The sequence below is a fragment of the Rousettus aegyptiacus genome, unplaced genomic scaffold (assembly GCF_014176215.1).
Source record: "Rousettus aegyptiacus isolate mRouAeg1 unplaced genomic scaffold, mRouAeg1.p scaffold_m13_p_13, whole genome shotgun sequence".
NCBI classification, from domain to species: Eukaryota; Metazoa; Chordata; class Mammalia; order Chiroptera; family Pteropodidae; genus Rousettus; species Rousettus aegyptiacus.
Window position 1 is genome coordinate 4,124,157 of NW_023416288.1, and position 21,187 is coordinate 4,145,343.

General features: G+C 34.1%; 1 protein-coding gene and 1 pseudogene across 2 annotated transcripts in view; one reads left to right on the top strand and one right to left on the bottom strand.

The window, feature by feature from the left end:
- RELN (reelin) overlaps nt 1-21,187 on the top strand; it is a 456,216-nt gene that overhangs the window by 313,534 nt on the left and 121,495 nt on the right. For both annotated transcript variants that reach the window (XM_016145914.2, XM_016145915.2), the window contains exon 20: nt 2,582-2,818. In XM_016145914.2, coding sequence (XP_016001400.2) covers nt 2,582-2,818 — 237 coding nt within the window. The remainder of the gene's footprint in view (nt 1-2,581; nt 2,819-21,187) is intronic.
- On the bottom strand, nt 12,801-12,919 carry LOC118610900 (annotated as a pseudogene).

Sequence of the window (21,187 nt, forward strand, 5' to 3'; positions counted from 1 at the left end):
CGTTAGCCATTTGCTGCTATTTTCTTTAGTATGGCTGCCTGTAATTGCTATGAATTCCATATTGTTCCTTTCTGCCACAGTTGTTCAAAAATGAAGTGTGATCCATAAATTAGATATGCTAGTTGGCTAACCACTATTACTCCTAGCCAATTTCTAATAATTTCCTTGCCTGTGATTCACTCAGTAAATAAGAGAACTCTATCTCTTGTTATTTATAAAATTTGAAGTTTGTAAATATATCTAAGTTAATCTTTTAAATCAAACTGACTAGAATATCTTGTGAAATAATTGGTATTTTTATTAATGTAAAGCTTTACGTCACTGATTAAATTAAAATTATTCTAGATTTTTCTTAACTATAGGGCTTGTTTTTTATTCTAAAATTATGAATCCTAATCTTATTTTATTTTTGTTTTGATTATTATATTTAATAATAATAAATACATGAGCCTAGTACCTATCTGAAAAAGGAAAATTGACACAGAAAATTGACCGAAGTCTCTGGGTTCCCACCTAGGAATATTCTGATCAAATGATTCCATAGCTATTCTGACCAGCTGCTGTAATATGCATGGAGTGGTGAAAGCAGAACTGCCATCCACCCCAAGATCTGAAGTAAAGGTCAAGATCACAGGCTCTAGAGCTATGCCGCCTAGGTCCAGTTTCTGGCATTGTCACTTAAAGACTGCTTAATGTTGGAGAGAATATTTTCTTTCCTTGTACCTCCGTGTTCAAATCTCTATCAGGATATACTGATAATATGTACTTCATTCATGTAGCAAGAATTTGTTGAGTCCTTATTGAGTGCCAGGTACTGTGCTAGATGCTAAGACATAATAGTGAAAAACAAAGTTTCTGACTTTGACGTAAGGATGTTATCCCAGTTTCACAGGTAAAGTTGCTGAGGCACATAGAAGTTAAGCACCTTTCCTGTGGTTGCAAAGTTATTAACCATTAGGTGTCTGAGTGGGGACTTTACCCAAGAGTATTACACATCCACAGTCTTAACATCTCTGACAGGGGAAATAGTGCTCGTTTCAATTACTGTTATCACACACACACACACACACACACACACACACACACTTTATTTTCTCTTAAAGTTGCCAAGAAAGTCTACTTTTCAGTTGTTATTTTTTTAATTATGTTAATTGTCATCAGAAAAAATAGTAACTGCTTTCAAAATTATTAATGTAAAGGAAAATTATAATTTTCTAATAATAGTAATCAAAATATTATATTAATGCATGATGTTTTCATTATTGAAGCAGTTTAAATATAGTTTAATTTTTATATTTCTATATAAATATAATTATTTAGTATTTAGTAAAAAAATTTAGAAAAATTAAGGTGAAAATTACAAAAATACTTAACTAAATTTTACTTTTTAAAAAATAAATTTACATTGGTAAAAGAAAAAATCAGCAGATTGTAGAAAGGATTTAAAACCATAAACATATTATAGCCATGTATATTTTACTTAAGAAGTGTTTATTAATTTACCATGTATATTTTGCTTAAGAAGTATTTATTAATTTACATTCCTGTATTTGAATATTAATTTTTCTTATTTAAAAAGTTTGTTTTTTCACATTGCAATAAGTTCTATCAGTTTTTTACTAGTAGTTTGTGTAATCGATGATGGTAGTCATGTTATTCTACCCATATTTCCATGTACAAATTATTTAAAGAGAAAATAGATACTATTTTTAATAACTTTCAGTGTGTAAAAAAATTACATTTCCAATATATGATTTAACATTCTTTTACATAATAACTAAAGTTAACATAATACAAGTTTGAAAATCAAATTTCTTAGTAAATCAGCCTTAGATGTTGAAATTGTTAAATAATTTATTTGTAAGTTATCCAACTAGTCATCTGTCTTAGGGAATTTTTCTTTGCTCACTTGAAAAAAGACAGTACATTCAGTGTGCATTTACTGCAAATACCTCTCCTGGTGTTTAATTGCACATTGATGGAGACAAATGTGCTGTTTGCCATTTGATTCACATCTCACCTTATGTATGGGAGTGAGCAGCATAGTACTGTGATTTATGGAGCTTTCAAGCAGATGTCATTGCAGTGACAATTAATGTATGGTTCCTGCTGCTGTGTACAATAATTGCTCCTGGAAATTAGATATTATTCTTAATTTTCTTCCCCATTTATCAGATAAAGGTTTGTTGTCATAGCCACCATGACACAGCAAGTGACCTTGCACACTATGCTAAACTTATGGGAGTAAGGAAGTGCCACGGTTACAACCAGCCCAAAATTCTAATATGTGTAACAAGCTGCTGAAGATCCTTTACCAGACTAAAACAAACCCTGCCACTTTGAGAACCACATTTAACTGAATTAGCTCTTCTAAGTGCAGATGAGTGAAAGCAAAGTCACATTTTTGTGTGTATGTAGAAGACTTTGTTGGAGTCAGACAAGAAATTAGAACTCTCAGAAGAATGTCATAGTGGGAGAATTATTTTTTTAAATACTATACTGGGGGTGGGGGGGGATTCTAAAAGTGTTTGTATTTAAAATTTCAAAGTAATCTAAGATTTTACTTTTTTGTTTCCTTTAGAATAATCTCCGTCGAATTACCAGATGATGCAAGACAGTTTGGAATTCAGTTCAGATGGTGGCAACCATATCATTCTTCCCAGGGAGAAGATGTATGGGCTATTGATGAGATTATCATGACATCTGTCCTTTTCAACAGCATTAGTCTTGACTTTACCAACCTTGTGGAGGTCACTCAGTCTCTAGGATTCTACCTTGGAAATGTTCAGCCATATTGTGGCCATGACTGGACCCTTTGGTAAGGATTTCATCTTTATTCTTGTTTTATTATAATTTACATTAAGGATTAGAATATGAAGATTAGGGAATATAAGTCCCTCTAGCACTTAGTCATTTGTTGATAAATATTTACTGAACATGAACTATTTGAAAAGTCATTATTATGTCTATAAGTAAGCTATCTTGGGAAGGAAAACTAAAAATAAAATACTGATAGATTTGAATAAATATAAAATTGCACCATGTTTATTAATCTCGAGTTTTCATTTCCCACAATTACATGTAAAAACACTCCTCAAAGAGTATTAATAACTAAAGTAACTAGCATATTCTTCCTTCATGGGGTCCCTCCATGATCATAGTGAAATATGAACTTACTCTAATTGTTATTTTAATAAAATTTTTAATGCTTAGTTCCATTTTCATGCTGTCTTACATAAAGTCCAAGAAGCTTTTCCATCCCTAATTCGTCAACCAAGATTCCCTTTTTATTCCATTTTATTGGCAGTATCGGATTCATCTGGTTAACGTTAGTATGGTTTCAAGATTGTGGATATCCTAGTAAAGATACATTTCATTCTTAGATATTTTCCCCTCTATGGTCATATGCAAATTTAATTATACATTAATTAAACTAAATTATATATTAAGCAGTAAATGAGTAATTTAAGACTATGATTAGTACTTCAAGAACATCAATAGGATGACACAATAGTGATTAACTTGTCAGAGCGAGGCTACTTTAAATAGGGAGGAGGAGACCATGTTCAGATACTTCAGAGGGTGAATATGTTACATCACTGATTGGAAAGTGGAAGAACAAGTAAGTTCCAGACACATGAAAATCTGAAGGAAGTACATTCCAACTACTGGAAATTTTGTGGTACAAAGGCTCACAAAACAAGAGTAGCCATGGCATGTTAAAGGACAAGGAAGGAGGCCAGTGGTGCTAGAACCCACCTAGGTAGCAAGGAATCAAATATCAGGAATGGTAGCCAATAAATATGCAGAGGCCAGATCATGTAGTTGCCTTCATGTAGTAGAGGCCTTCTAGACCCAGAAATCCTGTATTAAAACTCAGGTCTGCATAATTCCAAACCCACAATTTCCACCACTATGCATACTGCCCCTCTCTGGGTTCCTTTAGGACTTTAAACATGATCGAGAAATAATTTTCTAAGAGACTTTTATTTTCTGTTGAGTCATAGTCAAACCAATTTAATTTCTCCAGGTGAATCTCACTGAAAGCTATTCACCACAATTGTCTCCAGAGAGCATATGAAATAACCCCTCAGTGACCTTATCATAATTAGAAGTAAATTTGATACACCATTGCACAGAAAATTACTTTTGATGGGAATTGTTCATGGACAGTCACATCTCACACACAACAGTCTAAAAGTCCAGCATCGAAATGACAGCTATTGGAATGGAAGTGCAGCTGATCACTTTTGCTGCAAGCACTGTCAAACTAGATACAATGAAATTTCTATACAACAAAGTATGAAAAGTTATTGTGTTTTTTTTAGTTGATAGCCTCAGATGCTTGTTTTTATGGATATTATTTCTTAGTTCTGGAGCCTTTAAAGAAAATAAAGAGGTGAAGCAAATAAGATATAAAGATATAAACAAAATAGAGATCTTTTTTGATAATTTTATGATTCTGAAATTTTAAATTGACCTGAATTAAAAATAGTCAAATTGGTAATATACTGTAAACTATATTCCCCAAGTATGCATAGTAGTGTTCCTTCTAGCTCTTTTAATACAACAAAGAGTCATATCACGAATGCAAGTCCTATATTATGTTTATTTTCAAAAATAGTTAACATCTGTTCAAATAAACTCCAAAGTTGCTGAGCATTTTAATTTAACACTTGGGTTGAATGCATGATAACAGTAGTTTAATTTCTGTGCTTTGATCAAAACCCTAAGAACAATATCCTTTCACACAAATCTGATGAATATTCTTAATTCACCACTGCTTTAATTGGTGGAGACACATTTATGTTGTGAAAGTACAATCACAATAATTATAGAAAACCATAAGAAAACATAAATGACTGTACATCCCCCATGGGTACCTTGAGCAACACCATAGGAGTTTTATTAACAACCACATGTGAGCAATCAGATTTGACTTTCTGTTCTTTTCTGAAATGAAAAGGAATTGTCTTTGTTATGAAACAACAGAAAGTATATTCTGGCAGCGATAATGAGACTAGAGAAACACATTAACCATTTTAATAAGGACATGAAAAATGCTTGCTGCTTATTAAAATGAAACAACATGGAAGATCTCGAACTGTTCCCATTTTCTTAGCCAGCGACTCAGAATAAAGCCCTTCTAATGACACTGTTTTCTCTCTGCTGCTATTGAAGAATATATTGTCCAAGTTCAACATGAATTCACTTTAGGAACGTTTTTCATAAATGCTTGCTACAATATGAAATTCAAATGATGGTATTGACCAACTATTTATCATAAACTCCTAGTCTGGAAATGTTATTTTTTAATGCAAAATCTTTCACCTATTTTATTAAGTAAAAATTCTCTGAACATGTTCAAATATATGGACTGTACCTTTCCATGCTATTGTTTCTCCCAAGAGAAATTTTGAAATGTATACATATCTCTCTACAAATGACCAGTGTTAAATTAATTATTGTTGGCTTTTTCTCAGCTGTGAGTTTGTATGGTTCTCATTTTCTAACTCATGATTTTTTATGAGCATGGATTGTGGTTACTGAGAGTATTCTCCAGGGAAAACTTGAACAATTGCTTTTTGATTAGAAGAACTACAGTCAATATGCTATAAATCACTTTACAGTGTGTCATCTTACAGCACATTTTTCTGTGGAGAAATGAATTGCTTTTAATTATTTGTAGTGCTTTTCTTTCTTCTATATATAATATCTCAAATAAAATCTCTGCTTTGTGTTCTAAAAATAGTCTTTAAAATATCTTAAGTATATTTTAAGATCATTAAGGAAATCATTTTAACTGAGATTTATTAAAATTATCTGATTAATACTATTAGTGATAATACCAAGGGACATTTACATTTTTCTGTCCTATCTAATAGACTAGCTAGGTACAGATGTGGGAAGGATATTGCTGTCATATTATGTAGGGTTTTGGTTTCAAAATTTGTGCAACTATGAAGGGATGGTTGTTATAGCATATTAGTATTTGCAATTGGTTTAAATAGGATAGATAAAGAGTTTTCAAGACAAGCAAAAGCTAAAGAAGTTAGGCATCACTAGATATACTTTATAAGAAATGTTAATAGAAGTTTTTCAAGTTTAAAAAAACATTAATTGGTAAAAAAACATGAAAGTACATATTTCACTGGTAAAGGTAAATTTTAGTTAAATTCAGAATACTCTAATGTAATAGTGTTGGTTAAATCATTTGTAAGTGCAGTAAGGTTTAAAAAACAAAAGTAGTAGAACAACAATAACTGAGATAACTTTTTAATAGATACACATCAAAACACAAAATGTGGTAGGGGAAGGGAAAATGTAGAGCTTTATTATGCATTTGAAATTAAGTTGTTATCAGTTTAAAATAGACTGTTACAACTATGAGATGTTATATATAAGCCGCCTGCTCAGCAGAAAGCAAGAATATAGTACATACAAAAATGATAAAGAGAAAGGAATCTAAGCATACCACTACAGAAAATTATCAAATCACAAACGAAAAGAACAAGAGAAGAAGAAAGGAACAAAAAAATTACAAAAACAGCCAGAAAACTATTTACAAAATGGCAATAGTAAGATCATACCTGTCACAAATTATTTTGAATTTATGTAAACTGACTTCTAGTCCAGATGGCATAGTAAGTAGACTATATGGTCGCCTCCTCCCATGACCACATCAAAATTACAACTAAACTACAGAACAACCATCATTGAGAGATGCCTAAGTTATAGCTCAACAAAAGTCTTACAACTGGAGACAAACATAAGAGTTCACCTTGAGACTGATAAAAGGGGCAGAGATGCAGAATGGGCTTGTCCCACAAAAGAAAGTAACAGTTGTGATTCAGAAGGAATATCTTGGCTGTAGAGGTCTCCTCAGAGGAGCAAGGGGTCCTAGCTCCACACCTCGCTCTACAGGCCAGGATTCCAGTGCCAGGAAGAGAAGTCTGTACTTCTGGCTGTGAAAACCAGCAGATTGTGGCCGAGCAAGACAGCCTTTTAAAAGGCCCACACGTGGACTCACTCACTCTGAGCTCCAGAGCTGAGGCAACAGCTTGAAAATCTCCAGGGACATATGGGGAGGAACAGAATAGTCTGACTTCAGGGCAAGGGCTGGACAGCTTTCTCCCAGACAGAAGTACTGACAGAATCCATTGTTCTGTTATTGAGCCCTCCACTCTCCCAGTGTGCAGAAACAGGCAGTGCCATATGTGAGCCCCATCAACCTGGCTAACACCGGTCACCTTGTCCTGGTGCTTCCCTGAGACCCCACTTCTTACAACTTGTAGCTCACCCAAGCTGCCACCAGTGGTTTGTTTCCATACAAACGGCCTGTCTTGGCTCATGCTGTGGACTTTCCTAAAATCTTTCAAAAGTTCACAAAATCCAAACAAGTAGCACCTGACTTTGGTGTCCCCTATATCTCTTACTGAGCAGCCCCAACCCTGGCACTAGTGGCAGACTGTCTTGATTCCTGGCTTGGCCTCTCAAGGTACCTCTAAGCCCAGCAGAGGTGGCATCCATCTGTGGATTGCCTTGCAGCTCTTGTCAGATGGCCTTGGACAGTTCACCATTGTGGCTGAACTTTACCTGTGGTGGGGCCTCTCCTAAGATGCCCTAAAGCCAGCACATCCGCTGGCTGACAGTCATTCCCTCCCATGGACATGCAAACAGTGACAGGAGGGCACATGATACACAAAGGACACACCATGAACATTTGGCTCAGGTGACCAGAGAAGACTGTGTCACTGAGCCCCACATGACACCTTCCACATAAAGCCACTCTATTAAGATCGGGAGTCTTTGGAGTCCTACCTAATACATAGAAATAAAAACAGGAAGGCAACCAAAATGCAAAGACAAAAGAACATGTCCCAGATAAAATAACAGAACAGAGTTCCAGAAAAAGAACTAAACAAAATGGAGACAAGCAATCTACCAGATGCAGAGTTCAAAGCATTGGTTATAAGAATAGGGGTACCAGAAGGAGGAGAGAAAGAGAGAGAGAGAGAGAGAGAGAGAGAGAGAGAGAGAGAGAGAGAGAGAGAGAAGAATTGAAAATCTACTTGAAGAAATAATGATGGAAAATTTCCCTAACCTGGTGAAGGAAATAGATATATGAGCCCAGGAAGCACAGAGTCCCAAACAAGACGAACCCAAAGAGGTTCACACATCATAATTTAAATACGAAAGGTTAAAGACAGAGAGAACCTCAAAAGCAGCAAGAGGAAGGCAGCTTGTTACTTACAAGGGAATTGCCATAAGACTATCAGCTGATTTCTCAACACAAACTTTGCAGGTCAGAAGGAATTGGCATGAAGTATTCAAAGTGATGAAAAGCAAAGACCTACAACCATGATTACCTAGGAAAGCTATCATTTAGAATATAAGGACAAATATATAGCTTACTAGACAAGAAAAAGCTAAAGGAGTTTATCACCACTAAACCAGTATTGCAAGAAATGTTAAAGGGAGTTCTTTAAGAAGAAGGGAAAAAGTCAAAAATATGAATAATGAAATGGCAACAACTAGATATCTATCAACAATTACTCCAAAAGACAAAGGATTAAATGTGCCAATCAAAAGATAAGGTGGCTAAATGGATAAGAAAACAAAACCCTTACATATGCTGCCTATAAGATTCTCACTTCAGATTAAAAGATACACAAAGACTGAAAGTAAAGGGATGGAAAAGAATATTTCATGAAAATGAAAATAAAAAAGATCTTGGGGTAGCAATATTTATACCAGACGAAATAGACTTTAAAACAAAGACTATAACAAGAGACAAAGAAGGACCTAGTAATCCCACTTCTGGGTATTAATTCAAAGAAACCCAAAATACTACCTTGAAGTGACCTACGCATCCAGATGTTCATCACAGCATCATTTACAATAGCCAAGATATGGAAGCAACCTGGGTGTCCATCAATGGATAAATGGATAAATAAGAGGTAGCACATATATACAGTGGAATATTACTCAGCCATAAAAATAATTTTTTTAAAAGAATGAAATCTTGCCATCTGCAACAACATGGATGGACCTAGATGATGTTGTGCTGAGTGGAGTGATCAGACAGATAGACACAAATGTCATATGATTTCACTTACAGGTGGAGTCTAAGGAACAAAATAAACAAACAAAATGAACAACCTCATAGATACAGAGAGCATTTTGAGGGTTGCCAGATGAGAGTGGGGTTTGGGGGGTTGGTGAAAGAGGGGAACGGGTTAAGAAGTACAAATTGGTAGTTATAAAATTGTCATGGGGATGTAAAGTATAGCATAAGGAATATAGTCAATAGTTTTGTAATAACTATGGTATCGGATGGATAATAGATTTATCAGGATGATCACTTAGTAAGTTATGGAAATGTGTAATCACTATGTTGTATACCTGAAATGAATATAATACTGTATACCAACTAGAATTGAAAAATTTTAAAAATATTCTTAAAATGTAAATGTACTGAATCCTCCAATGAAAATATGTAGATTATGTGAATTAATCTAAAAAAAAAAAAAGACTCAACTATATGCTGCCTACAAGAGATTTCTGCTTAAGAACGCACACAGAGTCAAAGTAAAGGAATGGAATAAAACGTTTCATACAAATGGAAGACAAAAAAAAAAAAAAAACAGAAGTATCTAAGCTTATATTAAACAAAATAGACTTTAAGACAAAGACTGTAATGAGATAGATGGAAGATCATTATGCAATGATAAAGGGGTCAATCCAACAAGAGGATATAAGATTTATAAATATTTATGCATTCAACATAGAAGCATCTAAATATATAAAGCAAATATTAATAGACCTGAAGGGAGAAATAGACAGCAATACAATATTAGTAAGGGACTTCAATACCCCACTTTTAATAATGGATAGATCATCTAAGTAGAATATTAATAAGGAAACATTGGACTTAAACAACAAATTAGTTCTGATAAACTTAACCGACATTAATAGAACATACCATTCGAAAGCACCAGAACATATTCTCAAGCACACATGGAACATTCTCTAGGATAGAACATATTTTAGGCCACACCACAAAATAAATCTTAGTAAATTTAAGAAGACTGAAATCATATCAAGCAACTTTTCTGGCCATAGTGTTACGAAACTAGAAATTGCTTCAAGAAGAAAACTAGAGAGTTTACAACATGAGGAGATTAAACAAAATGCTACTGAACAACCAATGGGTCAAGAAAATCAAAAGAGAAATCAAACAATATCTTGAGACAAATAAAAATGGAAATATGAACATGGATGGACCTTGAGATAAACATGCTAATAAGCGAAGTAAGCCAGACAGAAAAAGTTAAAAATCGCATGATACCACTTATATATGGGATATAAACCTAAAAGCAACAAATGAACAGGACAAACAGACACTCATGGACATGGACTATAGACTAGTGGTTACCAGATGGTAAGGGGTGGGGGAAGAGGGGGGAGGTAGATGGGGTAAAGGGTCAGATATAGAGGGATAGGGGGAGGGTGAAGTGGGTCAAGGGGACCAAATATATGGTAGCTGAAGGAAACTGGACTTTGAGTGGTAAACACAATAGAATATACAGACATCAAATTATAATGTATTCCTGAAAATTATATAATTGTATTAACCAATGTTACCCCCAATAAACTTAATTTAAAAAAAAAATTTGACATACAACAGTAACAAAACATATCTGATGGAATCAAAGCAGTTCCAACAGAGAAGTTCATAGTGATAAATGCCTACATTAAAAAACAAGAAAGATCTCAAATAAACAACCTAGCTTTACATTTCAAGGAAGTAGTAAAGAAAAACAAACTAAGCACAAAGTTGGAAGGAGTAAATAACAAAGATCAGAGTGGAAATAAGAATAATAAAGACAGAAAAGATAATAGAAAGATCAATGAAATTAAGAGCTGGTTTTTAAAAAACATAAAGAAAATAGACAAACTTTTAGCTAGACTTACCAAGGAAAAAAGAGGACACAAACAAAATCAGAAATGAAAGGGGAGACATTATAACTTGTACCACAGAAATACAAAGGATCATAAGAGACTACTATGAATTATTAATTATATGCCAACAAATCGGATAACCTAGAAGAAATGGATAAACTCCTAGAAACATATAACCTATTAAGACTAACTCATGAAGAAACAGAAAATCTGAACAGATCTGTTACTAGAAAGGAGATTGAATCAGTAATCAAAAAGCTCACAAGAAACAAAAAACAAGGACCAGATGGCTTCACTAGTAAATTTTACCAATATTTACAAAGTAATTAATATAAATTTTTCTCAAACTCTTCCAAAAAATAGAAAAGGAGGGACTGCTTCCAAACTCATATTACAAAACCAGCATTACCTTGATACTAAAACCAGCCAAGGACAGCACAAGAAAAGAAAATTACAAGCCAATATTTCTAATGAACAGAGATGCAGAAATCCTCAACAAAATATTAGCAAACTGAATTCAACAATACATTACAAAGATCATACACCATGATCAAGTGGGATTTATTCCAGGGATGCAAGAATGGTTCAATATCTGAAAACCAATCAACATAATACACCACATTAACAAACCGAGGGATAAAAATCATATGATCATTTCAGTAGATACAGAGAAAACATTTGACACAACTCAACATCCATTTATTATAAAAACAACAAAGTAGATATAGAGGGAATATACCTCAACATAATAACATACCTCAACATATATGACAAGTTTACAGCTAACATCATACTCAATGGTAAAAAGTTCAAAGCTTTTCCTCTAAGATCAAGAACAAGACAAGGATGCCTACTCCCACCACTCTTATTCAACATAGCACTGAAAGTCCTAGCCAGAGCAATTAGATAAGAAAAAGAAATAAAGGACTTCGAATCAAAAAGGAAGAATGAAACTGTCTCTTTTTGTAGATGACATGATATAAGTATAGAAAACCCTAAAGCCTTCACCAAAAAAGTGTCAGAACTAATAAAGAAATTTGGCCAATTTGTAGGATACAAAATTGGTACAGGCATACCTCATTTATAACACTTTGCTTTATTGTGCTTTGCAGATATTGCATTGTTTATAAGACTCTTCACCAGCAAAAAGATTACAACTTGCTGAAGGCACAGTTAGCATTTTTTTTAGCAATAAAGAGTTTTTAAATTAAGGTATGTACATTTTTTCAGACATAAAAAGTATGCACACTGAATGGACTATAGATTTATGTAAACATCTTTTATATACACTGAAAAACAATTTGTGCGACCCACTTATTGCAATATTTGCTTTATTGCAGTATTTATTTGGTCTGGAACCAAACCCACAATATTTCTCTGAGGTATGCCTATTGACAAAAATCAGTTGCATTTCTAAACACTAGTGATAAACTAGCAGAAAGAGGAATTAAGAAAACAATCTCATTTATGATTTCATTAAAAAGAAAATACCTAGGAATAAATTTAACCAAGAGAGTGAAATGACTGAACACTGAAAAATCTAAGACATTAATGAAAGAAATTGAAGAAGACACAGATAAGTAGAAAGATACCCTATGTTCATGGATTGGAAGAATTAATATTGTTTAAATGTTCATACTACCCAAAGCAATCTATAGATTCAATGTAATCTCTATCAAAATTCCAATGGAATTTTTTATAGAACTAGAACAAGTCCTAAAATTTGTATGAAACAACAAAAAACCCTAAGTAGCCAAGGCAATCTTGAGACAGAAGAAAAAAGCTGGAGGCATCACATTTTCTGATTTTATTTATTTTTACTTTTTTATTTTTTATACCTATAGCACCTCGCTTTCCTAGGTGGTCTTCCATCCAAGTACTAACCAGGCCCGACCCTACTTAACTTCCGAGATCAGATGGGATCAGGCTTGTTCAGAGTGGCATGGCTGTAGGTACTTTCTGATTTTAAAGTGTATCACAAAACTATTGTAATAAAAACAGTATGGTGTTGGCTTAAAAATAGACACATAGATCAATAGGGAAGAGAATAGAGGGTCTGCATATAAACCTATGCACATATGGTCTATTAATTTTTAACAAAAGTGCCAAGAATATACAATGCGGAAAGGACAGTCACCACATACAAAAGAATGAAACTGAACCACTATTTTACGCCATGCACAATTAACTCAAAGTGTATCGAAGACTTGACTAAAACACCTGAAACTATAAAACTCATAGGAGGAAACATAGAAATCTCCTTAACATCAGTCTTGCTGATGATTTTTTGAATTTGACACTGAAAACAAAGGCAATAATAGTAAAAATCAACAAGTGGGACTATATTAAACTAAAAAGTTTCTACACGCAAAGGAAACTATCAACAAAATAGAAAGGCAACCTATGGAGCAAGAGGAAACATTTGCAAATTATATACCTCATAAGGAGTTACTATCTAAGATATATAAGGAACTCATACAACTCAATAGCAAAAAAAAAAAAAAAAAAAGCAATTCAATTAAAAAATGGGCAGAGGATCTAAATAGACATTTTTTTTCCAAAGGCATACAAATAAATGGCCAACCAGTACATGAAAAGGTGCTCAACATCACTAATCATTAGGGAATTGCAAATGAAAACCAAAATGAAGTTTTACTTCATACCTGTCAGAATGGATATTATCTCCCCCCAAAAAATGATGACAAGGATGTGGAGAAAAGAGATTTACGCACTGTTGATGGAAATGTAAATTGGTGCAGCCACTATTAAAAGCTATGGAAGTTCCTGAAAAATTAAAGTAGAACTACCATATGACCCAGCAATTCTACTTCTGGATATGTATCTGAAAGAAATGAAATCACTATCTAAAAAAATATCTGCACCCCTATGTTCATGGCAGCATTATTTACAATAGCCAAGACATGGAGATAACCTAAGTGTTTATTGTTGGATGAATAGATAAAGAAAATGTGGTATATTTTTAGAGCAGAAAAATTTTCAGCCATAAGAAAAGAAATCCTACCACTGGTAACAACATGGATAGACCTTGAAAAAAACCAAACTTATCAATACAGAGATTAGATTGGTGGTTGCCAGAGGTCAGGGGTGAGGGTGAGCAAAATGGATGAAGGTGTTCAAAAGCCACAGTTATGAGATAAATAAGTTTTGGGGATAAAAGGTACACCATGATAGCTATCATTAACAATACCATGTTGTTTATTTGAAGGTTGTTAAGAGAGTAGATCTTAAAAAGTTCTCATTACAAGAAAAGTACTTTGTATAAGGTGATGAATGTCAACTAAACTTATTGTGATAATCATTTGCAATATATTTGCAAATCATTGTGTTGTACACCTAAAACTGATACAATGGCATATGTAGCAATTATATCTCAATAAAACTAGAAAAAAAAGTAAAAAAAAAAAGATGAAATAAGAAAAAGCTATATTTTCTATTTATATTTAATGGCACCTGAGAAAAAGCAGATTCAGTTAAAACAGATTTAGAGATAAATGAGACATAGAGTGTTGAAAGGGCCTCCTAGGTACTTTCACAGGCATAAAAATACAAACTACTCATTCCTTGTTATATCTAATTTTTTAAAATTCTCTTTTTTCTTTATACAAGTAAATCTCTAGTGCTAGTCATGTTAGGGTCACTTTTGAGTAAGAGAAATTTCCTAAAGGAAGCATTCAAAGTAAAGAGTAAGTAAAAGAGCAATATGCAAGAAGTGAAATTTAGCTATGAATGACCAAAGGCATGAGAAAAAGGGGTGACATTGTCTGGTATGTAATGTTGTGATGGGAGGAGTTGGGAGGCCTAGCTTTTCATACCAATCCCATGTGTTATTGTCAGCTCTGAAGAGATAGGAAAGCAGAGGTGTAAAATGAGGAGCACAGCTGTACGGTGTGGCCCAAGTCAGAGGGAACGAACAAATGGCTGCATGTTCAGGATATTCAAAAACTATATGTTCATATTTCAGGTGGCATCTGTAAGCATTGGCAAAAAAAAAAAAAAAAAAAAAAAAAAAGAGAGAGAGAGAGAGAGAAAATTTGTAGATTTTATGAGAAGCAAGAATCACCTAGGGGAAAATCCCAGCCTTAAAGGGTCTTAAAATCTCGTTTATCTCATAATATAAATTAAATACAGTTCACTTGCAATAAGAGGTAGGAAATAGTACTGTGGCTCTATTAACATTAAAGGAATTGAAACTGAAGGATAGTGGAAATGTGTTTTAAGATATATAAGATATATATATACACACATATGTGTGTGTGTGTGTGTGTGTGTGTATACACAAAAATTTTCCACTCCATAAAATAGTTGTTAGGCACTTCTAGGTTATAAGAACCATCAGGAATTAATAATAGTGTGTCATAATGGATAACACAAAAAGGTTTCCTAACTGCTCCAAAGAAACACCATCAGAGTGCATGTTTATACAGACTTAACATGCATCTGTGGGGACAGTGAGGCCCACAAAAGGATCTAATATACATTTAGCAAGCAATGGGCCAACAATTTTTCATGAGGCTACCTTTCCTTCTGCCACTTTTTGGTTAATTCTTAAAAATAGGAATATGTGTTTGAAGGGTCTTTGCTACATGTAGATCTTTATTCCTATGGACTGGTTTTATGAAACTAGATAAGGAGTTTGCCTAATATTAATAATGTAAGGAATGTGTCATTGGTAAACATTGACAAGGAGAGATTGGATTAGTGCCCAGCTGAAACATTAGACAGCCCCAATCTCTTAGGTTCCAGAAAAAAATTCTTGGCTATCTCTTAATAAGATGAATCTACCTATAGAATAAAAATAATAGCCAAGTAAATTTCTTTAGGATTTTTCTTTCATTGAACATCATCTATAACTTATATAGAAGTTTTGTCTGTTTAAATAATTTGTAAGTGAGCCTAGAGTATTCTCAGAAATTATACTTTTATAAAGACTATGAAAAAGAATAGTAAATCAACTTAAACTGTGCTGTTAAAGGAAGTCAGTTGGAGTAAGCTCTCAAGAGCCACTTCAACTACTATTTCACAGTAAGTGATCATTCTAGGGAGCTTTGCAGACAAACAATGTAACTATATTAAGTGACAAACTGAAAAGTCACTTACTATTATTTTTATTATTATTATTATTTTCAACAACTATGAAAATAGTATTTTCAGTACCCAGGCCTCTCTAAAATTGGTAATACAATTGTATATGCCCCCAAATAGGTTAATATATGGCTTTCTAAAATAGAGCCTATTTATTAGGCATTTTCATTATCAGGATTTTATTACCTAAAATTTTTAAATTCATTGAAAAACTATTTTATATATTCAACTATTTATTTATTATACTGTAGACACTATTTGTGCTGAAAGTGTAGCAGTTGGTATTAGAGATAAAGACAGAAAAGTCCTTCGTGTAGCTTATATTCTTGAAGGGAATAACAGTAAACAAGCAAACAAATTCATAATAATATTTTAGATAGTGATAAGTGCTGTAAAGATAAGGGAATGGAGTGTTGGGAGGCAGAAATGGTAAGTAAGACTATTTTCGGTAAGATGGTCAGAGACAGCAATGTAAAAGTGTACAAGGAAAACATTATAGGATGAGGATAGCAAAAACCAAGGCAAGAAGCAAGGAATTAGATTATGTTAGGGCCTTATAGAGCAACATAAAGATTTTGGATTTTATTCTAAGTGTTATAGGAATCTAGTAAATAATTTGGAGGAATGATGTGATTATACTTATATGTGGAGAATAGATGGTATAGGGTACTAGGAGAAGTAGTAGAAGGAACTCAGAGGCTAATAGTGTCATCTGCATGTGCTAAATGATGCGAGGAACAGTATGATGGCAGTGAAGAAATGTACAACTTGAAGATATATATTAGAAGTCAAACTCTTAGGACCCACCAAAGCAATGGATAAAATGTCCACGTTCCAAGCCTCATATCCTGTTGCTGTTTATCCAGTTGATTTTTGAGTCATTTATTTCTCCAAAGTTAGATTTCCCTAAAAATCTCCCTTTGGACTAAGTAGCTGAGTGAGATTTCAGAAGCAAGAGAGTATACCACTAAGCAACTAAGAGAACTCCACATTTGATGATTTAGATTCATGGTATGTCTGGCTAGTTGAAAAGAAATACAATAGGCTGAGACAATTACTTTCTATGGACAGTGGTCCACAAAATCTCCATGGGAGGCCCTGGGTCACCTGGCCCAGTCAGCTCTCCTGCCACCCTGCCTTGCACTCAGTCTAACCCAACCACATTGGTCTTCCCTCTTGCTACTAGAACAAGCCAAGCATTTTCCCCTTGTAGTACCTTTGTGTTAGCTATGCTTCTTCCTGGAAAGCTTTTCTTTAGTCATTTTGGGCACAGTGTTTGGACCTCTGAGCTTTCCAGGGGACTGGAAAAAGTCCAAGGGCTAGATAAATGTTGTTTCAAAAATATAATAAGAAAAAATTTCAAAAATAAAATTAATAAATTATAATTACATATCTACAAAACATATGTCAACTTTCTTAATTGCTAAATTTAAATATTCATAAAATTTCATGGTATTAGAAATAATTTTTTTAGTATGCTGAGAAATCACAGCCAAATGTGTATTACATGCATTACTAGGAGCCAAATAAAATTTAAAAGCAAAATTGTAAAATCCACTTGAATGTTTTGCAACAAAAAAGTACATATTAATGTGGGACATGGGTGCATTTAATATGTTAGCAATGATGTATGAATGAAGTTTCCAAAAATAAGAGTATCGAGGTCCTACAAGTCTTAAAATGGTGCTGTTTGATGGTGCTGTTTAATGCACATGGCTGCACATAGTTAGAAGGATAAAGAAAAAGAGAATTTTAAAGATTCCTCAGGTATTTTTCTCTTGCCTTACCTGTTCCCTCTGTGCAAAATGTTTTCAGTCAGAGCTTTCAGCCCTAACTATATGGACCAGTGTGTTCCTTTCTGAAAAGAAGTAAGCAACAAGAGTATGTTGAAAAGGCAAATTCTAATTATAAGGAGTATAAATGTGGATTGAGCAACTTCATGTCAACCAAAATTGATTAAGGAGCTAATGAAGATGCAATGTAAGGATAACAGGAGTAAGAGGGTTCTGGATAACCAGAGATCTGAGATGAGCTGAAGTTATTAACATAAGTAGGAGAGGCTGGAAACAGCTAAAGCTCCTCTGATTCTTCTCTTCCATAAGTGGCAGGGAAGCATTACTGGTGACAAGGGCCCCTGACAACTTAACTTCTCTCATACGCACCCACTGGTTCCTGACAGGAGACTGGCAGGCACCACGAGAGTTCAGAGGAGCTATTTTCTCCTAGGTCCTTAGACTCTCAGGTCTCTGACAGTATTTCCTCTCTCTGTCTCTTAGTTTCCCTTTCTCCCTTTTTTTCTCTTTGAGGGCCGCAGCCAAGAATGCTTTGTGCCAAATCTTCCTCTGACTTTTACCCAACAGAGATTTCCCTTTTCCAAATAAAGTATATGCCAGCTGCTGAACATTTCCTAAAAATGCTGTCAGGTGGGCACAATGAAAATTCAACTAAAACCTGACAGAAATATTTGCATGTATCTCATTATCTTACCAATAAATTTCTATAAATTTTAAAACTAGATTAAAGAAAAGTTATTGGAACTAGCTGCTGGCTAGACTTTGGGAGAACTGGACTAATACCATAGGAGACAAAGGTTGATGACTGCTGTAGATGGACCTGTGGACTGAGGAACCACTCTCTGTGGCCGCTGACAAAGGCTCTGGCCTACTCACCTGTCGGACCAGCAGTAACGCCCCTGTAGATGCATGTAACCTCATCAGAAAGAAAAGACAGTGCTTATTTGTGCTCTGGTCATTACAGACAGCCTGACTCTTTAACTTAGGTGACAATTCACCCCCTGTTCTATCTCCCATATGTGAAGTTATCTGATCCTTGAGAGAAAATTGCGAAGTGCCCAATTTCACGCTATTTTGTTTGCAAAGCAGCTGCTTTCTGTGAAAGCTGAATAAAGAGCAGCCAAGCAGCCCAACCTATGCTTTTTTAATGACCTAAGAGTTTATCTAACTTTTAAGTTAAAATTCTAGTCCTTACTTGAAGAACTGTGTATAAATTTCCAAACTGAGAAAATTGAAATTAGAATGTAGGAATGGTAAAGATAAGCAAAATAAAAAGCAGGTTACTGAGGACAAAAGTATAAAAGGATCCTGAGATAGATGCCAAAAAGCACATGTATTCCAAAATATCTTTGATTGCCAACTCAACAAGAAAAATAAAAAATAGTCCAGTCACTTAGAAATTCCAAAGGAATTTTTAAACTAAGTATTGGATAAATACATGACAAAATGCATCATGTGTAAAAATTCCAAATTTGTTTCAAACTATAGATTGAATGAAATGAGTTAAAAAGTTTGTAATAAAATTAATTTGGTATCTGGAAATTTTTTGTATAGAGAGTTAGACTTGAGGTACATTATGGTGTCATTCATTTTACAAGGCTCATAATAGAGAGCCTACTAGCATTCTTGGAGGTGACAATCAAAAGGCAAATGTCCTGGGGAAAGAGTTATTCCCATTCTCTCATTAAATCTTGTAATTAGATGCAGGAGCTTTTTTATCATTCCTTTAGTTTTTTTATCTTGCCAATCCACGTAAATAAAATAAAATAATATCCAGTGCATTCTGTCTCCAGAATTTCTACCCAAAATGTGGGTATGGACTGTTCTTTTCCATTTCTGTTATTTTAACAGAGAAAAAGTTAGCTTTATTTTTGTCTTTATAAACATATCTTGACTTAGACAAGCAGCAAAAAGGAGTTGTTTTGTAAATTAAGAGATGGTAGTCTGCGAAATTCTCTCCTCTAAAACTTCAGCTGAGTATGAATATCAGAATATTCAGAAGGAAAAAACAAAACTAATATCACTGGTTTTCAGCCAGTCTTAAATAAATTGTAAACAACCAAGTGAACTTGTATTATGAATGATCAAGAATTTAAGGCATAGAAGTCTGTACTTTTCATGTGTTATTTTGCTTCGGATAAAGACATTGGGGTAGGTATAATACAGTACCATGAAGTATGGCAGGTCTATCAGTTAGAAATACATTCAGTTCCATGTTATAAAAACAAGAAACGACTGACTATGGCATAAGCAAAAGTGTTATGGCATAAGCATAACAAGCAGACCTAGAAAATGTAGTCCAAGGCTGGTAAGCAGCTTAACAAGGCCATCAGGGATGCAGGCTCTGTCTTTCAACTCTGCCATCTCTATGTGCCTGCTTGTTCTGTTATTGTCACAAGATGATTTGCTGCCCTGCTAGGGAGACAATAAAAGCAACAGGCAAAAGGGTATGCCAGCCAAGTCCATCTGTATCTTCTAAAAGGCTTATATTAAATCTGAATGTGTAAATCCACCTAGCACCTTTCACTTACATTCCATTGATGAGAGTTCATTGGTGAATGTGGACCCCCCTAGACCAATACCTAGAAAATAAATGAGGAGGAAAGAAACCATGGATGGCAACTGGACCTGCCTACACAACAATATCTGCTCATAACTTCAGATATAAGCAGATATTTACTTCAGATGATAAGTAAAAATTTAATTGTCACTATTTATTCTCATTTAATTTCTTGTCCTTTCATATAATTTTTATCTTGTCTCTTTCTTGGTGTCTTGGCATCTTTAAAACTCAGAGAGCACACCCTTCTCAGGTTTTAATTTGTAACCATGTAAAAGTTAGGTGCAGGCAATATTTGCAAAATTCAGTTTTTCTTCCTGTTTCTTGTCGAATTTAGAAGACACTAAATCATCTAAGAAGGGAAGGATTTACAAGAAGCTGATTGTAAAATAATCTTAAATTATTTTAGAAATGCTGAAATGGGTAAATACAATGCCCGATATGAGTGAGCACTGTGTGGCTTGCAGATCATTCAGTCCATGTGCTACCCCGCACTGTGTGGTTTTTTCTAGATCCCAAGGGTATATACTCTGCCTTTAAAGTAAACAATTAAAATGAAGCCTAGTCAGCTACCTCTAATGACCTTTCTCTTAAAGAGTACTAGAAAAAGTATTTGACCCTTGAAGCTAAATGCAGCATTTATTTCTCGCAGGGGGGAAGCATTCAGAATTGTTTGCCTCTTAAAAGACTCTGGAATGTACACAGATGAGTTTATGCCTGTATAGCTTAATAGTATCTTTGTTCTATAGTTATTTCTTTTGTTATG